We start from the raw sequence: 19,685 nt of genomic DNA on the forward strand, positions 1-19,685 counted from the left end.
GCGGTGCGGCCCCAACAACACGACGGACTCACACCTGGTAACACCCTCACAACGAGTGATTTCTGGTAAAAATCGATTAGTTTTCAGGAAATATACCGAGAACGAGAAGCCATAGGGTGTAGGCCTGGCCCATGGTGATAGAAACTATGGATCACCTTGGGTCTGGCCAAGCAAAAAAAAAAAAATTTAGCGGAAACGCCTTGATTTTGTTCAAGGAAAAATAAACTTTCGGCAAGAAGATATAAAATACTGTATTTTACAAGAGGCCCAAAACATTCAGTGAGAGTGTAACAGAACTATCATCACTCCGTGCACACTGTCCTTATTTTCAAAAGTACTGTCTCATTGAGGGTACCAGGGCGAATGCCAATGGAATTTTATCCAGGGCCGCCTAGAAATATTTGAAGAAATTGGGCCGCGGAGGAATTCTGTTCTTTCCCAACTCTAACACACCTTAATAATTCGAGACCGTTCTGGGCGATCAAAATTTTATCGGAAAGCTTTTAATTTATAATAACTGCGAAGAGTTTGACACCAGACATAACACAACGCTACAAAGGAAGCACAAGACAAACAGTGTATAGTTATTATTTTTTTCAAATATTTATAGAGAAATGGAATGAACTGCCAATAATGCTGCCCCCATCATTTTGTTATAATTGACTGAATAAAAGGCTATTATCATAAAATCTGTCAGATGAGAGATAACATTGAACGAATTTAAGAGCGTGAATAGGAAAGAAGCTAAAAATGTATTTATCTTTAAATTAAAATTTAAGGAAACGTAAAATAGCAATAATTTCTTTTTAACGATTTTCTCGCGGTAAAAAACATCAATTCTGGGCGCAGCAGCTCATAAAGAATTGGAATGTAAAAATTACATCAATGGATGATCAGTTGCAAAATGCAGAAATCGATGGCGACGGGAGATGAAGATGATGGATACACCGCGACCCAGTATACTGGAAAGTGAGGGAAGGAAACGAATAAAGATGGCATGGCACCCAATGCGCGATTATATGAAGCGGTCATCGAAATCATCAAGGCAGGAAATGACGAGGATTTCATTAGATAACTACTAGTCAAGAGGATGAATCGTGACTGTGGCCCATCAGAGTATTAACGAAGGCATACATCTACATCTACGTAATACCCTGCGAGCCACCTCTAGGGTGTTTGGCAGGGGGTGATCAATCACCAGCATGCAGCATGCAGTTGGACTCCCACATGCACACCACACCGTCCAAAAAACGTCCCGTATAATAACAAACTCTACTACTATATGCTGTTATAAATAGAATATAGAATAGAAATTCAGAAACATGCATTAAGTTTTACATAGGTTAGTAGCCTACACTACAAGTCATGCAATTTATTTACGAGTTCTATTGCTGCCGTTATAATCTCTTATTGCTCGTGGAAAAAATGACATTTGGAATCTGTCTGTTCTGCAATCTATCTCTCTTATTTTATTTATATGATCTGCTCTTCCGTAGTACGTTGGCGTCCGCAAGATATTGTTAACTTCGTCAGAAAAGACACTGCTCTTGAATTTATCTAAAAGGTTTAGTCTATTTTTCAATCTACGGTCCGACAGAGATTCCCATCCGAGTTTATCTAAGAGGTCAGTTACACTAACAAGACTATCGTATCGACCTTTCACATGCCTGGCAGCTCTTCTTTGCACGCGTTCTAACTCTGTTATTAAGCCTTTTTCATGAGGGTCCCAAACACTGGCAGCGTATTCCAAATGTGGCCTAACGAGGGAAAAGTAGCTAATTTCTCTCACTTTGTCGTCGCACTTTCCTAATATTCTTTTAACAAAACCCATTTTACGATTAGCTTGACCACTTATTTCTCGAATATGTTTATTCCACGATAGATCATTATTGAGTCTAACCCCTAGATATTTCACGGATTCAACTGCCTTTAACTGGGTGCCCCGAATGATATAGTTACGCTGTAGGGAGCTATTCTTCTTCCAGAAATTCATTACGACGCATTTTTCCAAATTTAATTATAACTGCCAAGCATCGCACCAAGCTTGGATAGCAGCAAGGTCATTCGTTAGTTCATCTATATCTTTGCTGGAACGGATTTCTCTGTAAACTACAGCGTCGTCTGCAAATAATCGTAACTTACTCTGCACTACTTCGCCAATGTCGTTTATATAAAGAAGGAATAGGAGTGGGCCTATGACACTACCCTGAGGAACGCCAGAAGTGACTCTAACCTCACTGGAGACTGCACCGTCTAGTACTACTCTTTGGACGCGGTCGCTCAAAAATTCTCTTATCCAGGAAATGACATCTTCGTCTAGACCATAAGATTTCAGTTTTATTATTAACTTTCCGTGGGGTACTTTATCAAATGCCTTTTTGAAATCAAGAAAAATCGCGTCTACTGGAATGTTGTCTTCCCCGGAGACTAAAATATCGTGGGCGAAAAGCGCTAACTGAGTTTCGCACGATCTGCTTTTCCTGAATCCATGTTGAGTTCCCATTAATAAGTTTTGCGCGTCTAGGTGTTTCATTACCGAGCTGACTACGATGTGTTCAAGGACTTTGCAAGAGATGGACGTTAAAGATATCGGCCTGTAATTAGATGGCTGTTCCTTGTCTCCACTTTTAAATATTGGCGTTACATTAGCGATTTTCCAGTCATTAGGTACTTCGTGTTGCTTGATGGATTTACTGAATATTAACTGCAAGTAAGGGGCAATTTCTGAGGCTAGTTCTTTATATACGCGAGCAGGGATTTCGTCTGGACCAGGTGATTTATTTGGACTAAGCGATTTCAATATATTTTCTATTCCGAGCGTACTAATGTCAATAGCTGGCATCTTATGTATACAGAGAAAAGAGACACAATACAGCTACCGATTCTTATCAGACCACGTACTCGAGAACTGCGACGAAAAGCTGATCACAGATTTCTTTTATTATTCACGGAAATAAAATTCATTAACAATGTAAATTACTTTATCTATCTCTCTACTTCATCTACATCATACCCTGGGAGCCAATTCTAGGGCGTTTGGCAGGGGGGTGATCAATCACCAGCATGCAGTATGCAATCGGATTCCCACATGCACACCGCACGGTCCAAAAAATGTACGCATACTTAAAAATTATACTACCATTGACACTTTACACGAGTTTGTCAAAATTATACTTCAGAACACAAGAAAATTCGTATAATTTAAACTATATTATGTTGCACTTACATCATCTCAAGGGTCAGAAACGGACAATAGGTGACAGATGTGAGGACGGGGGAAATCACAGGAATATGTTACGGAATGATGTTCGCATCACTACCGCTCGACGTGTTGTATTTTTCCTATCGGCTTAATAATTCGAAGTTTACGCAATGATTTTTAAAATGTCTTGATTACACCCTATTCAGAATTTACCCGCATCTCAAATATTAAAATTTCATCACGGTGAAAATAAAGAGAAGAAATTACTGCATTTTTGATCCAGGTATAAGTTCACAGAGGTCCAAAATAAATACCCAGAAAATTTCAAAACGATAAGTTGAGTTTTGAGCCAGAATTATGTCGTGAAAAACGAGCGATCGAGTCGGGGTGATGCGTCCACTTAAGAATTTGATGAGTTTAAGGGCATGATTACGGCTTGCTAATGCGCCGAAGTCAACTTCATTTTATTTAATTTGTACCCATTGATATGTTCTGCCCTCATGGGCGTTGCCAGGATTGGTAGTAGATCCTTCTGCGCGGGGTTTCCACGGAACTTGTGTTTGGCCTTGTCCAGCAGGCTGTAAATGACATATTTGAACAACTTCATTTTGGAGGGGATACAGCTGTCCTCCCTTCCTTCTCTTGGCTATATTCTTGAAAGACTTAATGAATTTGGCTTTATTTCCTCAGAATTTTTGCCTATAGAAATTCATTGCTAACAAGGGCGTGGCCAGGGTTCGCAAAAGGTTCTTCCCGGGTGGCTTCAAGGGAACTTGTGTTTGGGCGTTGCCAAGGGCCAGGCGAATAACACAATGGTAGGAATGTAGTTCCCTTGGCTACGCCCAAGTCTGCCATTATTATATCTTAACAGCTTAACTTCCAAAAGTCCCTTCATTCAGTAAGTCCTTCTACCCGTCGGGAAAAATTTATCCCCAAGAGCTGCCGCAACAAATGTCCATTCCTTATAATATTAAGTAAAAACATTCGCCCAAGGCGGCTAAATAATACCGTACGAACCACCTCTTGAGCATTTATCAGGAATGAGAATTCTATCCAACATGTACTTAGCTACAAGTCACTTAATATAAGACGCTACCACAATGACGCACGTACAAATGTGAGGCATGGGTTAGCCATAAATACGCCAGAGTGAGACAAAAACGTGTGGGAGTACGAAAAACGAGCATTCCCGCTATAGTTACAGAGGTTGGTAATTAAAGTTATTAAAGAGCTGATACAATGTGTATAAAACTCACCAGGACTGGAAACCAGAACACTTCCAATATCACCGTATCTCTTCTCGCTGACTGATGTATCACACACGAAATCCACATAAGCACTTCTCTCGCATACAGTACCATGAACACTAGCCTCACAGAGCCATCTATGCCTTTGACGTTGGTGGGTAACGACGTGCCTAATGACCGAAGAAGTTTCGAGGAGGTAGGACTGGCCATCGAGCCCCACGCTGTGCAGTGGTGGAAGGGGTTGAGCAATAACGAGATTTTGTCCGAGCGTCTTATCTTCCTTCTGCAGTTTGAGCTCTCACTGAGCGAGCTACCGTGGTCAACGCACAATGCCCCTATTCCAGGAAAAAGGTTTAAGGGTTATCCGCCCGCAATTCACGGAATGGGTTTCAGACCCTTATGACCGAGAAAGGAATTCGCTGATGGGCACACGAGCAAGCTCGGTCAAAGCGGACGCGACAGTTCCGAAGGTTACCGCAGAAAATTCAGCAGAGCAGTGCATAGTGCATTTTTCGCGGCCGAATTTGTGCAAATTTTGGGTTGTGCAAAAAAGAGGGAAATATAGTTTAGGAAACTATATAGCCTGTTGAAGTTCTTTTCGGACCAATATATGAACTACATTCAACGGCTTAGCAGTGTATAGAGTATGTGAGAGTTATTCCAAACTTATGCTGTGAATGGAGGTAAATGCATATTAATTGTCTAGGAATGTATTTTCCCCGAGCGAAAATGGAACTGAACAGCTGCGTAGACTACTACCACTCATTACACAGTCCGCGAAAGGTTCGCGGTTTGCCTCCCGATCTAGAGAAATTTTTTGCCATAGCAATTAATCTAAATTTCACCACCGTTCAAATGCCAGGTTTTACATAGTTCACATGCATCAATACATCCTTTAGGAAAAGAACTCCTTTAAGAAAAAGAACTCCGTAGAGCTAAAAATCTCGTGAAATGTTAACCTAGGGGAGCCTATAACGAAAGCTACCGCAAGAGTCCCCCCTACCATACACATCTGTCGGTGGATCGTAGGTTTGCATGTACATGAGGGGTAACGAGTTCATTTCGTGTACTTGCTCATTTATGAATGCCCAATAAAATGAGTATACACTCGGCCCACCTCACCAAAAACACACTACTAATCCATCCTCTAGGACTTGAAATGGAAAAAGTCAGCACGGATTTATCCGCTAATGAACGCGAGCTAATAATAAAAAAATATAGGATGACTAAAGCCGCCACGAAGGAAGCGTTTAGGAAAGCATTCACGAATTTTAAAAGAAAAACACTAGTAGAGCAATTACAGGATAATCCAAAAGCATTTTGGTCATATGTTAGGGAAGTTCAAGGTAAACGAACTACCGTATTTTCACTGAGAAACGACAATGGAGATGTGTTGACAATCAGTTACAATAAAGCCAATTTATTAAATTCCTACTTCAAGAGCGTGTTCACCGAGCCTTCCGAGAACTCACCCGAGACCGATGACAATCCCTGTATACATAAGATGCCAGCTATTGACATTAGTACGCTCGGAATAGAAAATATATTGAAATCGCTCAGTCCAAATAAATCACCAGGTCCAGACGAAATCCCTTCTCGCGTATATAGAGAACTAGCCTCAGAAATTTCCCCCTACTTGCAGTTAATATTCAGTAAATCCATCAAGCAACGCGAAGTATCTAATGACTGGAAAATTGATAATGTAACACCAATATTTAAAAGTGGAGACAAGGAACAGCCATCTAATTACAGGCCGATATCTTTAACGTCCATCTCATGCAAGGTCCTTGAACACATCGTAGTCAGCTCGGTAATGAAACACCTAGACGCGCAAAACTTATTAATGGGAACTCAACATGGATTCAGGAAAAGCAGATCGTGCGAAACTCAGTTAGCGCTTTTCGCCCACGATATTTTAGTCTCCGGGGAAGACAACATTCCAGTAGACGCGATTTTTCTTGATTTCAAAAAGGCATTTGATAAAGTACCCCACGGAAAGTTAATAATAAAACTGAAATCTTATGGTCTAGACGAAGATGTCATTTCCTGGATAAGAGAATTTTTGAGCGACCGCGTCCAAAGAGTAGTACTAGACGGTGCAGTCTCCAGTGAGGTTAGAGTCACTTCTGGCGTTCCTCAGGGTAGTGTCATAGGCCCACTCCTATTCCTTCTTTATATAAACGACATTGGCGAAGTAGTGCAGAGTAAGTTACGATTATTTGCAGACGACGCTGTAGTTTACAGAGAAATCCGTTCCAGCAAAGATATAGATGAACTAACGAATGACCTTGCTGCTATCCAAGCTTGGTGCGATGCTTGGCAGTTATAATTAAATTTGGAAAAATGCGTCGTAATGAATTTCTGGAAGAAGAATAGCTCCCTACAGCGTAACTATATCATTCGGGGCACCCAGTTAAAGGCAGTTGAATCCGTGAAATATCTAGGGGTTAGACTCAATAATGATCTATCGTGGAATAAACATATTCGAGAAATAAGTGGTCAAGCTAATCGTAAAATGGGTTTTGTTAAAAGAATATTAGGAAAGTGCGACGACAAAGTGAGAGAAATTAGCTACTTTTCCCTCGTTAGGCCACATTTGGAATACGCTGCCAGTGTTTGGGACCCTCATGAAAAAGGCTTAATAACAGAGTTAGAACGCGTGCAAAGAAGAGCTGCCAGGTATGTGAAAGGTCGATACGACAGTCTTGTTAGTGTAACTGACCTCTTAGATAAACTCGGATGGGAATCTCTGTCGGACCGTAGATTGAAAAATAGACTAAACCTTTTAGATAAATTCAAGAGCTGTGTCTTTTCAGCCGAAGTTAACCATATCTTGCGGACGCCAACATACTACGGAAGATCAGATCATATAAATAAAATAAGAGAGATAGATTGTAGAACTGACAGATTCCGAATGTAATTTTTTCCACGATCAATAAGAGATTAGAACGGCAGCAATAGAACTCGTAAATAAATTGCATGACTTGTAGTGTAGCTTACTAACCTATGTAAAACTTAATGCATGTTTCTGAATTTCTATTCTATATTCTATTTATAACAGCATATAGTAGTAGAGTTTGTTATTATACGGGACGTTTTTTGGACGGTGTGGTGTGTATGTGGGAGTCCAAATGCATGCTGGTGATTGATCACCCCCTGCCAAACACCCTAGAGGTGGCTCGCAGGGTATTATGTAGATGTAGATGAGACTTTCGTAATACTCTCAGTTCACCTTACCATCTGCATCCCCATTCGTGCCTACAGTTATTCGGTACAATGAGTCACTCCATGCTAGATTTTTGACCATTTACATTCTTCCTATCATGTTTACAACCATTTCATTTTGATGAACGCTCCCTTTGTCAAAGCAGTTCCTTTAAGATATTCATGCTGTTCTGGACGATTTACTCCACAACTAATTATTACATTTATGCATCTGAAAATCCATTTCCCACTTCATTAAATCATTCCGCCTGATATTGTGATAAACTGTGACCATATATCTATGTAGGTGAAGCCGGAATTTCTTTGCTGAGAGCTAAGCAAAGCCTCATAAATATAGTTCTCTTGTTCACCTTTTTTTCCCTGGATGAAGGTTTCTGCAGAAAAGTGAACGAGACGTAGCTTGTTACTCGGGGTATCTTCTGCGTTGGTATATACGTAGAAAGACAGTTCTAGACAGTTTTGCCGAAGTTCCAGTTAACATTTTGAGGTTCCTATCCTGAAAACACCCATTAAAACGCCAATGAAACTGCCGTGGAATTTAATTGAAATATAAATCCAAGAAGATTAAATTCCAAAAATAAAGTTGTGTCTTATACTTCTGATTATTCGACACGTCAGTGCACCTTGATAATTCACTATTATACTTATTCATTTTCATGAAGTACTTTATATTTCATTGCTTCATTTTAATTATTGTACTAATTCGTCATGGGAACCTCTAAAGATTTCGGGATGGATTCCTTCAATTATCTCCCCACCCATCTCAAAACGGGATCACTAGCGAAATAACCCAAGAATCGTTTACTAGTTTCTTTGTTAATCTTGTAAGAGAAAACTTTCCCGAGTCGCAATGAATTGGCGGAAATTCCAGTCCAACGTAAATGATTTTTACGCATATGCAGTCTTAATTTGAGATTTTTCCTCTCTTAAAGCTTACGATGTACCTAGTGATGATTGATTAATTCTTTCAGAGCCACTTTTTCCAATTAAAAAAATATGATTTTGCAAAGCTGCGTTCTCAGAATGATAAATGTGCAGTGTCGAGGGCAATTCCTTTTTCAAGAAGTACGGAAATTCTCTAGACACCAATCTCCACTTATTATTACTCCCACGTAAATTGACTTTAAACGTTAGAAATATCAATATATTTGAAGAAATTAGGATAAATATCAGTAGACCATGAAACGGAATGAACTTCATTTTCGAAGGAAAAATACACAATACGAAGACGGTGTGAGAAGGTATTGTACGGAGTGAGAAATTTGCGATAAAAGTGAAAAAAACCTCAAGTGGAAACGTTGAAGCTCGTCCATTATGTGAATAGCAGTGGCGCCGACTCCATGGGGCTTGAGGGGGCCCGAGCCCCCTCAATAATTCGTTATGGGTGTGAGGAAAAAAGTGTCAGGCTTGTCGATTTTCCCCGGAGTGTCCAGATATCGAGATTAGAGTTCTTATTGTTCTAATTTTGATCATATGACTCTTCGAAAATGATTAAAAAACTTAAAACTCACTACTTATAAAATTTCCCGGTGAAAGATCCCCGGTTTGGGCCCCCCCCAATATTTTTTGTAAGTCGGCGTCCCTGGTGAATAGAATAGGTAATACAACCACCCAGGGGCGCAGCTAGGAATTAAGGCTAGGGGGGGTTTTAGGCGCAACTAATACTTACGGGTGTGGGGGTATTGCATACTCACCAGGGTAAGCAGGAGTTGCGGGGGCCCTCCTCCAGAAAAAATTGAAGAATAATGGTTCAAAATGGCGAGTTTTACGGCTTTCTGAGGGATATTTGATAAATCCTAATACTATTCTACAAGTAATACTGATCCAAATAAGTAAAATGGATTGAACTTAAAAATTTCTCTGAAATCTGGGGGGTTTTATCCCCCAAAACCCCCCCCCCCCTCGCTGCGCCACTGTAACCACCTATCTCTAATTTGACTTTTTACCCCAGAGGCTTCCGACCGGTTCATCCAACTATGTAACTCTAAGCGAGGACTTCTGCCCATTTAATCAAGACTGATCAACCCAGCGACGTAACTAGGAATATGCTTTTGGACGACAATAAAGGGGCCCTGAGGGCGCGCGCGAGGGGGGTCAGGGAAAATTTTTGAAATAAGGCATACCTGGAAGTACATTTTACCTCACTTTGGCACTTAAAATTTAACTTTAAGCGGATAAAGTTATAATCATTGGTTATATCAAAACTGAACAATAGTTTTAAATATTTGTTTTACCTCTCTGAGGCTTAGGGTATCTATCCCCCTCATAGTTACGCCTCTGGATCAACCCTTCTATAGAAATTGGTGGTCCTTTTTTCCTCTAATTCGCACCATAAACTGAAGGACTTGCGTTCTGATTCTCAACTTATTTCGGGAGGAAGGTCTTTACCGCGGCCATTATTTCCTCTGATAAACATTTAGGCCTTCTGAATAATGGGGCCCAGAAACGGCCGAATATCACCCCCAAGCGCGACAACCTAAGCTGTTGCAGCAGACTGAAGTGCATCTCACAGCCATAAGGTTGCAGAAGAAGAGCGGTAAAATGCGATTTTGAATCGAATCACTCATGCCACTAACGCTATGAAGCGCTTGGAATGAGAATTGGTTCAAACGCATCCACGCGCAGTTTTTATTAAGAAAGAGAAATCAAGAAACGACTGTAGGAATCGTGCTTGCCGTATACTCATTAATGGTAACACAACTTAGCTCCGTTCCTCGATTAGATGAGCCCCTTTCATACCTTGAGCTGCGTTACTATCGCTATCATTTATCTGCTTTCACGCATTAGGAGGTTACACAGAGGTTGAGTTACAAGCCAAATAAGTATTTCAAACTTTTCATGCTTTCAAAACACCGCTTTCATGCGTCCAATGACATCAAAAAGTAAATTGCGCTTCATGAAAACAGACATTAGCCAACGAATGTTTTTTTTCGATCGCTACTTCATCCATTAATTTGTGCAGACCGCAGCGAAATGTAAACTCTCCTAAAATCTATCGGTTTCATGCACGGCATTAATTTTTCAATACCTATCAAATAAGCACAGAGAAAAATGGAAGATTGTGAGTTGATGGAGCGACCGCCCTCTCGTAATGATAATGGGAAAATATAAAAATGGTGATCATTCAAATAAGGTTTTCCAACTCAAGTTTTAACATCGCCAGTTCTATATACAACGCCAATGCGTTTCGTGAGTTGGTTTGATGTGTTTCGATTGGTATTTCGAAAGAGATTCTTCAAAACGTCTGTTTTGCACAGAGGGATTGAAAACCATCCGACCACCCAGAATAGAAATGAACCGAGCTTACAAAACATGGTTCCAGTCGCCGATATTTTATTTATATCATGATGTTCAGTTAACAAGATATTTGAGGAAACATTGGCATTTACTGGAATCACCAAAAGAGCCAATAAAAATTTGAACATTTTGAATAAAGTATTGAAAATTATAAAGCGGTAATACCTTTTTGGGCGCGAAAACCTGTAGAGCGCAACCAGACCATATAGACATTAGAAAATACGATAGATTCGGACATCGACCTTTTTAAATGTCTCCCCAGAATTTTTAGGGTGCTCTCGGGTATACCAAAATGGGATGTCAATGAACACAATAGAGGGTAATAATAATCACAAAATTTATTCAAAATGGTGGCGTGCCTTCTCACAAGATCACGCGGATGCTCGCGCTATTTTTCTTCACAGAAAATTTCAATTTGCAGCCACGGTGACTGTGCTATAGCATAGCTTCATAAAAAAATCAATAAACCAGTTTCGTTGTCCTTAGCAACCGCCTTGGTGGGCGGGTCATTCTAGAGGGATCGCTGTGAATGAATTGAGGCATGATCCTATTCGTGCGTGTCCTGCGGCATTATTCACGCATTTCTCTTTACAGTTACCACATGCAAGTTGGGGATTTTTTTGTGAGTTTTTTCCATTGGTTAGTCTGCGACTCATGATAAGCAGATCATTAACTCGCTTCGGGGATTCCCATGATAATTTTAATATTTTTAAAACTATTTTAGTACGTTATGTGACAAAGATTTCGAGGTAAAAACGTCAATTTTACCGTTGCTTTTTTATCAATTGTATACATCTAAAATTAATTGTAAAGAGGTGGAAAATCTATCGTTATGCTTAATCGCATGCGTTCCCAAAGAAAGAAAAAATAAAAATAATACGCATAAGTTTTGACCAACATTCCATCATTCTTAAAATATAAAAGAAGAAATTTCATCACATTTACGGGCGAGAAAAGAAGACACTTTGAAAACATTTAAAATGGATGAGAAAAAAGGAATAGCAATGGCCCATTCAACTTCTCAGGAAGAGAGCGTCTGATTCGATATGGATTCCAATTCGCGATCGCATGCATTGCTACAAATTACATTTCATCGATAAATACGGAAGCAGTAACTGTAAAAATCGAGTAAATTACTTCAGCGCATTTCAGTGGCGAATACAGAAAAAACTCAAGGGGGTGGGGTGCAAAAGATATCTTGAGCTACCTTTCCTTTTATTGTAATAAAAAAATAATCAAGTCACATTCTTGGTTTTAGAAAGTTGTATTTTAGCTGATTATGCATATATTTAATGCCATCTTATGATATAATAAAGTTACTATTGTGGTTCTGCAATATTCGGCAATGCGAGTGCCCCACATATTTATCCGCCGCTGGCGCATTTAAATACTTCGTCAAATAATTTTAAATCACGAAGGCCACAGTTTAAAGGTAAAGGGAGAGGTGATGTATAAAGTAGCAATGTCTTATCTCGCATGTATTCAACGTGAAGGCTACGCATTGTGGTCGATGTTAATTAGATATGATTGAAGCGAACTTTGATAACATTTAATTCTTCTGTTTATTCATTGAATAATTTAGAAGACTTCAGTGCCAGGGTAACGCATATATTCCCAAGCAACCTAAGCAGTGGCAGATGAAAAAAAACTCGAGGAGGGTGGGGGGGCACAAAAAATATCTTGAGCTACCTTTATACTTTTATCGTCATAAAAAAATTATCAAGTGACATGCAAAGTTTAAGAACGTTTTATTAAAACTGATTCTGCACATACACCAGACAATGCCATCTTATGATGTATAAAAGTTACAATTGTGGTTCTGCAATGCGGGTGGGAGAAGAGGGGGTGGGCGACCCTCACATGTTTCTGCCATTGAACCTAAGACTCTTTGGCCATCGTAATCGATGGGCGAATGATAGATATTTAAATTCACCCATAAACGGAGGGGGTTTTGAAGGCTAAACACCTCCTCACAATAATATGAAGAAACACGTAAAAATCCTTAAAACCTATGATTCCATACATAACAGGAAATTAAAAAACTCAGAACACCTTCAAAACGTAATTTTCAAGTGTTTATTTTCAAAATTACCAAAACTCACGTTTTACATGCAGGGTATTTCATCCCACGATACTCCAGAGTGTCTCGCTCCCCTTCTTACACTTCTAGATATGCTAAATGAATTTATTGAATTATTTAATAGTACTATGCCTTGCTAAGGTAACCTTTCCACAGATATGAATACTCCTCTGAATTATTTAATTTTCATAACTGCAAGGGTTCCATGGCAACTATGAAACTCCAAGCTGAAGGTCCATGGCACAATGAACAGCTCTTGATGGTACGTTTTGGTGTTCTGTAATAGTAACTTGAGTGATGGATTACTATTCCAAATGCCCCACTTCAAAGCCTGTCAGTGGCGAAGATTATTCAGAAGAATCCTGATCCCTGCACCTTGGATACTTCATGTTAAAAACTCTGACCATAGGATGGGATGTAATCTGTTGACACCTTTTGAAAAAAAAAATCTTCTGGATAGCATCACAGCTGTGGTTCACGAATGTGAATTGTGGGAAGTAACTTAATTGGAACGCTGCCACAGGCTCCAAATGTATTCTGACAGTGGGATATCAGCAGCCGATCGACCTTGGAAAAAAAGTGTTGACAGAGCAAGACTGTTATGAAAAATGATATCGACATATTTCATATGGAATTCTAATCCTTCATAATGGGCGCATTCATGGGGAGTGAGCGCTGGGAGCTTTCGCTCAGCCAGCAGCAGATTCAGCATCAAATTTGGGTGGGGGGAAGATTCCATGACCGGGGTCCATGGAATGCGGAGTATGGAACAGCCCCCAGGAAAGAAGAACATTCATTTTTGCAGCAGGGAGTGCAACGCTCTGCAATAAATGCAACTCAAACTTCACTCAAGTTTGGGACTTGTGTCCATGCATATGCACTCCCTTTATTCCTTAACAAGGATGCAAAAATTATTAAATTAATGAATACATACTAAAATATTTTGAACAAATTTGGGGGGGTGGGGGATCACGACTCATGTGACCCCCTCCTAAATCCGCCTTTGCACTCAGGATGGGAGCAGACTGCCAAATAGAATATTCTCAGCATCCCTGAATGGAAAAAGTTGAGCAGACACAACATTGGGGCTTTTTGAACAATATAGCAACACAAAATTGGCCTAGTAGAAATTAATACTTGAGCTCATGAAAATCAGCGATGAGTGAGTGCTCAGATAGGAAGCAGCCAAAAAGACCGCTCCAAGAAATGACTTAGCACTCACACTCACCAGCCACGAAGCAGTCACATTCAGGTGGAAACTTCTCTGCTATTGTGGCAGCACAAAGAGCACTCACTCCCCTTGAGTGCACCCAATCCATAGAAAAAAGTGTGCTAACCTGAGCGCCCTTAAGAAGTCCTCCCGGAGCGGATTGCCGCCTCCTCAGCTAAGGCACTGGGTATAGTTACTTTCCATAGACTTCTAGAGTCCTAGCAACAGCTCAAGTCCTCTAAATGCCCATAATAGAGGGGGTGAACTGTGTGGGCAGGTTAGGTGAACAAATGGTGGGCAGAGTGGCCAATATGGCAAATGAGACTGAAATTCCGAGCCCTACTGGACAGATCGACTCAATGTGGAGTATTTAGCCAGTAGCAGACCTTTTCCCACCAGCTTTGAGAAAGAATGTACCTCGTCCTCTCCATAATTCACAGTAGGAAACAGCTGGTAGCGTTCACATTCGTAGCAATGTGGCATAAGAATGAGCGTAGCCAGGGAATTTTGCTGAGGAGGGAGGGGGTGGAAATAGAACCATCCAACATTCAGGGTGTATGTGGGGTTACCCCACTTCTAGATGAAGTGTTTCTCCTCCAAACAGTTTTTTTTAAACTTCTCACATTTGAAACTAAATTTCTGATGTGTACTGAATACTGAAATAGTTCATAGTCAAATTTTTCTGGGGGCCATTAACCTTCTGGGGGAGGGGTCACCTCCATCTCCCCAGGACTAATTTAAGTACCTTTTAAATTCAACTTTACAGGCAGATTGTTCATAATAATAACCAACGACAAATTAATTGTTGACCGTACTGTTGATTAACTTATATTTGATTGGCTGCCATTGAGAAATGCATAGGTATGATTATGAATTTCTCTCTCATTTCCTGGGCACTAAATTTCGAAATAAATTCCTTTGGAAAGAGACAAACTTTTGAGTAAAATGCTGCGATTGCATGATTTAATTATTAATTTTTTGCTTACTTTCAGGAGGAAGTGGCTTCCTTGGTCAGCACATAATTAGAGAACTGCAAGAGCATGATGACAGTGTGACTGAAATTCGAGTTATTGATCGGCAACCTTATAAGAATAAACTTGGTAAGAATGGCAGAATGTGTTGAAATATGTACTGTATTTGTCTGAATATAGTCCCCCCTTTTTTTTCTAAAATTGCCCATGGTAAAAGTCAAGGGGGGACTATATTCAAACCCATTTTTATTTTTTTTCCTGAAACTCAAGCCTCAAAATTAGGGGGGGGGGGACTATATTTGGAGAAATACGGCATTGATAGCCTTGAATATTGAATTAAAGTAAGAGATAATTATGGATTAAGAATAGATAGGTATTTTTGAACTTACTTCATTATGCCATGGATAAATTTCTCCTTTCTTAAAATGAAACTGGTTCTCACATAATTATTTTCCTTGGGACACATAATTAATGATTACTAGGGAGAGGGAAAGGATGGGGACAGAGGAAGGAAGCTTGAGCGAAGAATGTGGATAAAAGAGAGGAAAGACTAGTGGAATTCTGTGGTGAGAAGACAATCCATTCAACACCATCAGAGAAGAAACACATGGAAGATAAAGACATCATGATAAAGAGAAAGACTGACTAAATTCTAGCAAGATGAAGGTATAAGAATCAAAGAAGCAATGCAAGACCTAACCTTGGATTGATATCAACATTAATTACAATCTAGCAGTAATGAGTGTCAACTGAAAGGAACAGGATGAACAGAAATACGTCTACAATGAGAAAAAAGGTGGAACATGTTACAGGGAGAGGATGAAGGCAAAGGAAAAATTCACTGCTACCACTGATAGCAAGCCAGAAATAGGAAAGAATGCCATCCAAAGCATATCAGAGAGTTGAAACAACCTCAAGAAGTGACTGATTATCACTCATACAATGAAGTAGCACAAAAAAAAAACTGGAAAGCAAACAGGTTGAGGTCAAAACTATGGATAATAGAGCACACTATAGTCCTCATAGATGAAAGGAGAAAGAACAGCATTTTCTCATGTACCATGTGCAACTATTATTCATTAATCAGCAGCATCAAAAACAGGGAGCCATCATACACAAGGATGCATCAGAATATTTCAATTTTAATGGTATCCAAAGGAAGGAAATATTATGCCAGAGAAATGAGAAAGCTATGGCTTTGCAATACATATATATTTCATAGCCAGTAGTGGTGCATTAAGGTGGGCCCACCCGTCACAGTTGCAGGTGCCTCCGTTTATCTCGAGTGCAAGGTGTGTTAGAGAGTTGGTATGGCTCTTGGCTACTGTTGTAATTCTGTTGTTGAGAATCATTAGAATGCTGTTCCATTATAATAATGTAATTCAGTCATTCTTCCATTTTATAATACACATTATCTTGCACTGATTAAATCAAAATTATTATTTTCCCAAATTCATTGACTGAAAAACTTGATGTGCATCTTATACAATGGCACATGGTACATGGTAATATACAGTACTAAGAATGCAAAAAATGAAACTGAAGAAGGCTCTACAAAATGCTAGGGAATCAAGTCATCAAAGAAAAAAGGATAAAGAGAAATTGATGAAAATCTACTGCAAAAGCATTGATGACAGCATGATTGGCAAATTGGAAATGAGACATTTCATAAAACATAAGGAAGTCTACATGCAAAAAAATTCAAGAAAAACATAGTACAATGCTAGAGGCAGTAGATGTAAAATATGTAGTAAATTGAAGAGCTAAACTAGGGACAGATACCCCTCAGAAAACCATACCTGATGACCTAAACCAAGTTGAGGAAGACAACCACAGCCCAGGAATGCAAGACGTACATTCGAGAAAGCAATAATGGACTTGAAGAATGGCAAGGAATCTAGAGAAGATAAAATCAGTGGAGAAACAATAAGAGCACTGGGTGAGAAAGTGCAAGACAGTAAGGAATAATTGAAGATAAAGAAATCAAGAAATGAAACTGAAGGCACATGGTGATAACATCAGATTGGAATAAGGAATAACATAGCGAGAAGAAAAGAAAGAAACTGAAGAAGCCTCTAGGAAAAGGTAAGGAATCAAGTTATCAGAGAATTGAAAAAGGATAAAGAGAAATGGATAAAAAGCTACGGCAAAAACATTGATGACAACATGATGAAGGGAAAATCGGCACACTCAAGGCAAATTGGAGACATAGCACGTGCTATGTCTCCAATCTAGCTGCCATAGTGCAATCTAGTACAGAAAAGTGTACTGTGACTGTGCTAAACACAGAGTTTAGTCCAGTTACAGTGCAGATTTAGTGCAGTCACAGCACAGATTTTTTTGTATGGGACAGCAGACATCAGGAAGAAATTGTATGAAATGGTATCCATACAATTTTTTCTTTCCTTCCTTCCTTTGATGGCAAACCATTTTGCATTTAAGTCGATGACATCAAGAGCTCAACCCGAGTGGTAATTATTTTTTTTGTAGGATATATTGAGGAAGATAGATAGAAATTTTACTTACCTTTCACTTAGGCTATAGCGAGCAGGGAGGTTGTTCATGGGGTTCAAATCGTCCCAAAATGTTAGAGACATACAAACAATTTAAGATGTACTCCCTCCAACTTAACTCTTAGAAATGTATATTCGCCTCTTAGAGAACTCCCTCAAAATATTTTCTGGCCACAGCTTAGCATCTCACTAAATTAAATAGAAAATCATGTATGCCTCCAAAAACAGTTTGAAGTAGACCTGAGGTATTAAAAATTTTTCAGCCATACACATAGTAGTTGCATGCAAAGAATTTTTAGCTATGAGATAGTGAATAGTTTTCAGACAAATCCTACAAACCATGATGGATTTTGTTTTTCCAGACGATTTCATTTGTGGCTGTCCTTATTACAAAATTTTCAAGCATAATCAATGACTTATTTTGGTGCTTCCAGGGCACAAGGAGCCAAAAAGGATCATAACATACATTGGAGATCTCAGAGACAAATCATCAGAGTCTGTCAGAAAAGCATTTTCAGACGTTGACTGTGTCATCCATGCAGCAGGTCTAGTTAGCTATCATTTTCCAGTGGACATTCAAGGCTTGCATGATCATAATGTCCTGGGTAAGTGAGTGATTGCTAAAAAAAAATATACCTCTAAGACAAACGTTTCACTACATCATACCTGACATCTTAATCTTTATAATCCATATGAATTCTGAAATAATAAATTTGCGTAATAAAAGTGGCATACTGATGGGGGATAATCCCCCCCAAAGCCTCCGAGAAATAAAAATATTTTTTTAAACTACATATTGACTTGTTTTAAAATATGATTACTTCACCTGCTTAAAGATAAATATATTTTATTAATATCATGGCAGTGAGTCATTTGAGTCATTGAGATGAGTCATTTTTCAAAAATTTTCCCGGACTCCATTGCCTGGGTTGCCCTCCAGTCCGCTCCATCCCCCCAAACCATATTTCTAGTTATGCCACTCTACTGAAGCACAGTTAAAAATTTATGCTTCCCCCTAATACATAACTGAAACTGCCTGTGCTATTGTTATGCATATAAAAACATGCTCTAAATTCTTCAATCTGACGATTTTAACTCTAGAATATTTCCAATCAGGCTAAGCAATGCCCACTAATGTATGTAAATTTAACCATCTACTAATTATGTTTGTTTTAATCTATGATAGGTTATGATGAGATAAGACTAGAAATATTGTCATCGATGCAATTGTTTGAGCAACTACCAGTTATTTTCATGATGCTTTATTTATTTGTTGTCGTGTGTTCTTATGTATTCTTTCCTCTTTTGTTTCAGTCACTCGCAATGTCGTGTCACTCTGCATTGAAGAAGGCATTGACAAGCTTGTATTCTGTAGCACAGCTGAGGTTACCCTAGTACCATATTTTGGAAGCAATATTTCTGTTGTTGTGTTTAAAACAGAGGCTAAGGCTCTACCTCCAAAATTATCTGGAGAAATAGCAAAATCAACACCTTCCTCAATATCCAAAGACAAAGGATTAATAACTCCAGGGTATCCATATTCCAAATTGAGAGCTGAAACTATAGTATTGGAAGCCAATGGATCTCCATTAAGAAATGGTAAAATTTTCTACATTTTTTAAATCTAATATTTCAGTCCTATTAAAGCCAAAGCCAGTGAGAGCAATATGTGATGGCACGAAGTCATCTTCATGATGACTTCATTCATTCACCGATAAACAAAATGATAATTATTTTTTTCCTATTTATGTAATTAAAGTTGTACCAATCTTAGTATAGGAGCACAGCAATGTACACAACAATTGAAAATGGCAAAGTGGGAGTCTAAACTAAAATACAGATAATATAAAAACTATTTCCTAACTGCGGCAAAAGTTCAATTTGTTGCAATACTTTTGGATTCAATTGTACATATGTAGTTCATCACTATCTTGAGCAGG

The 19,685-nt window shown here is 39.1% G+C and overlaps 1 protein-coding gene across 1 annotated transcript in view; it reads left to right on the forward strand.

The window, feature by feature from the left end:
* The window catches only part of LOC124167557 (3 beta-hydroxysteroid dehydrogenase/Delta 5-->4-isomerase type 1), a 58,123-nt gene that overhangs the window by 33,095 nt on the left and 5,343 nt on the right, over positions 1 to 19,685 (forward strand). The window contains exons 3-5 of the mRNA XM_046545524.1: positions 15,254 to 15,361; positions 18,180 to 18,350; positions 19,060 to 19,344. Of these exons, the coding sequence (XP_046401480.1) occupies positions 15,254 to 15,361; positions 18,180 to 18,350; positions 19,060 to 19,344 (564 nt within the window). The remainder of the gene's footprint in view (positions 1 to 15,253; positions 15,362 to 18,179; positions 18,351 to 19,059; positions 19,345 to 19,685) is intronic.

Source organism: Ischnura elegans, chromosome 1 (genome assembly GCF_921293095.1).
Source record: "Ischnura elegans chromosome 1, ioIscEleg1.1, whole genome shotgun sequence".
Taxonomy (NCBI): Eukaryota; Metazoa; Arthropoda; class Insecta; order Odonata; family Coenagrionidae; genus Ischnura; species Ischnura elegans.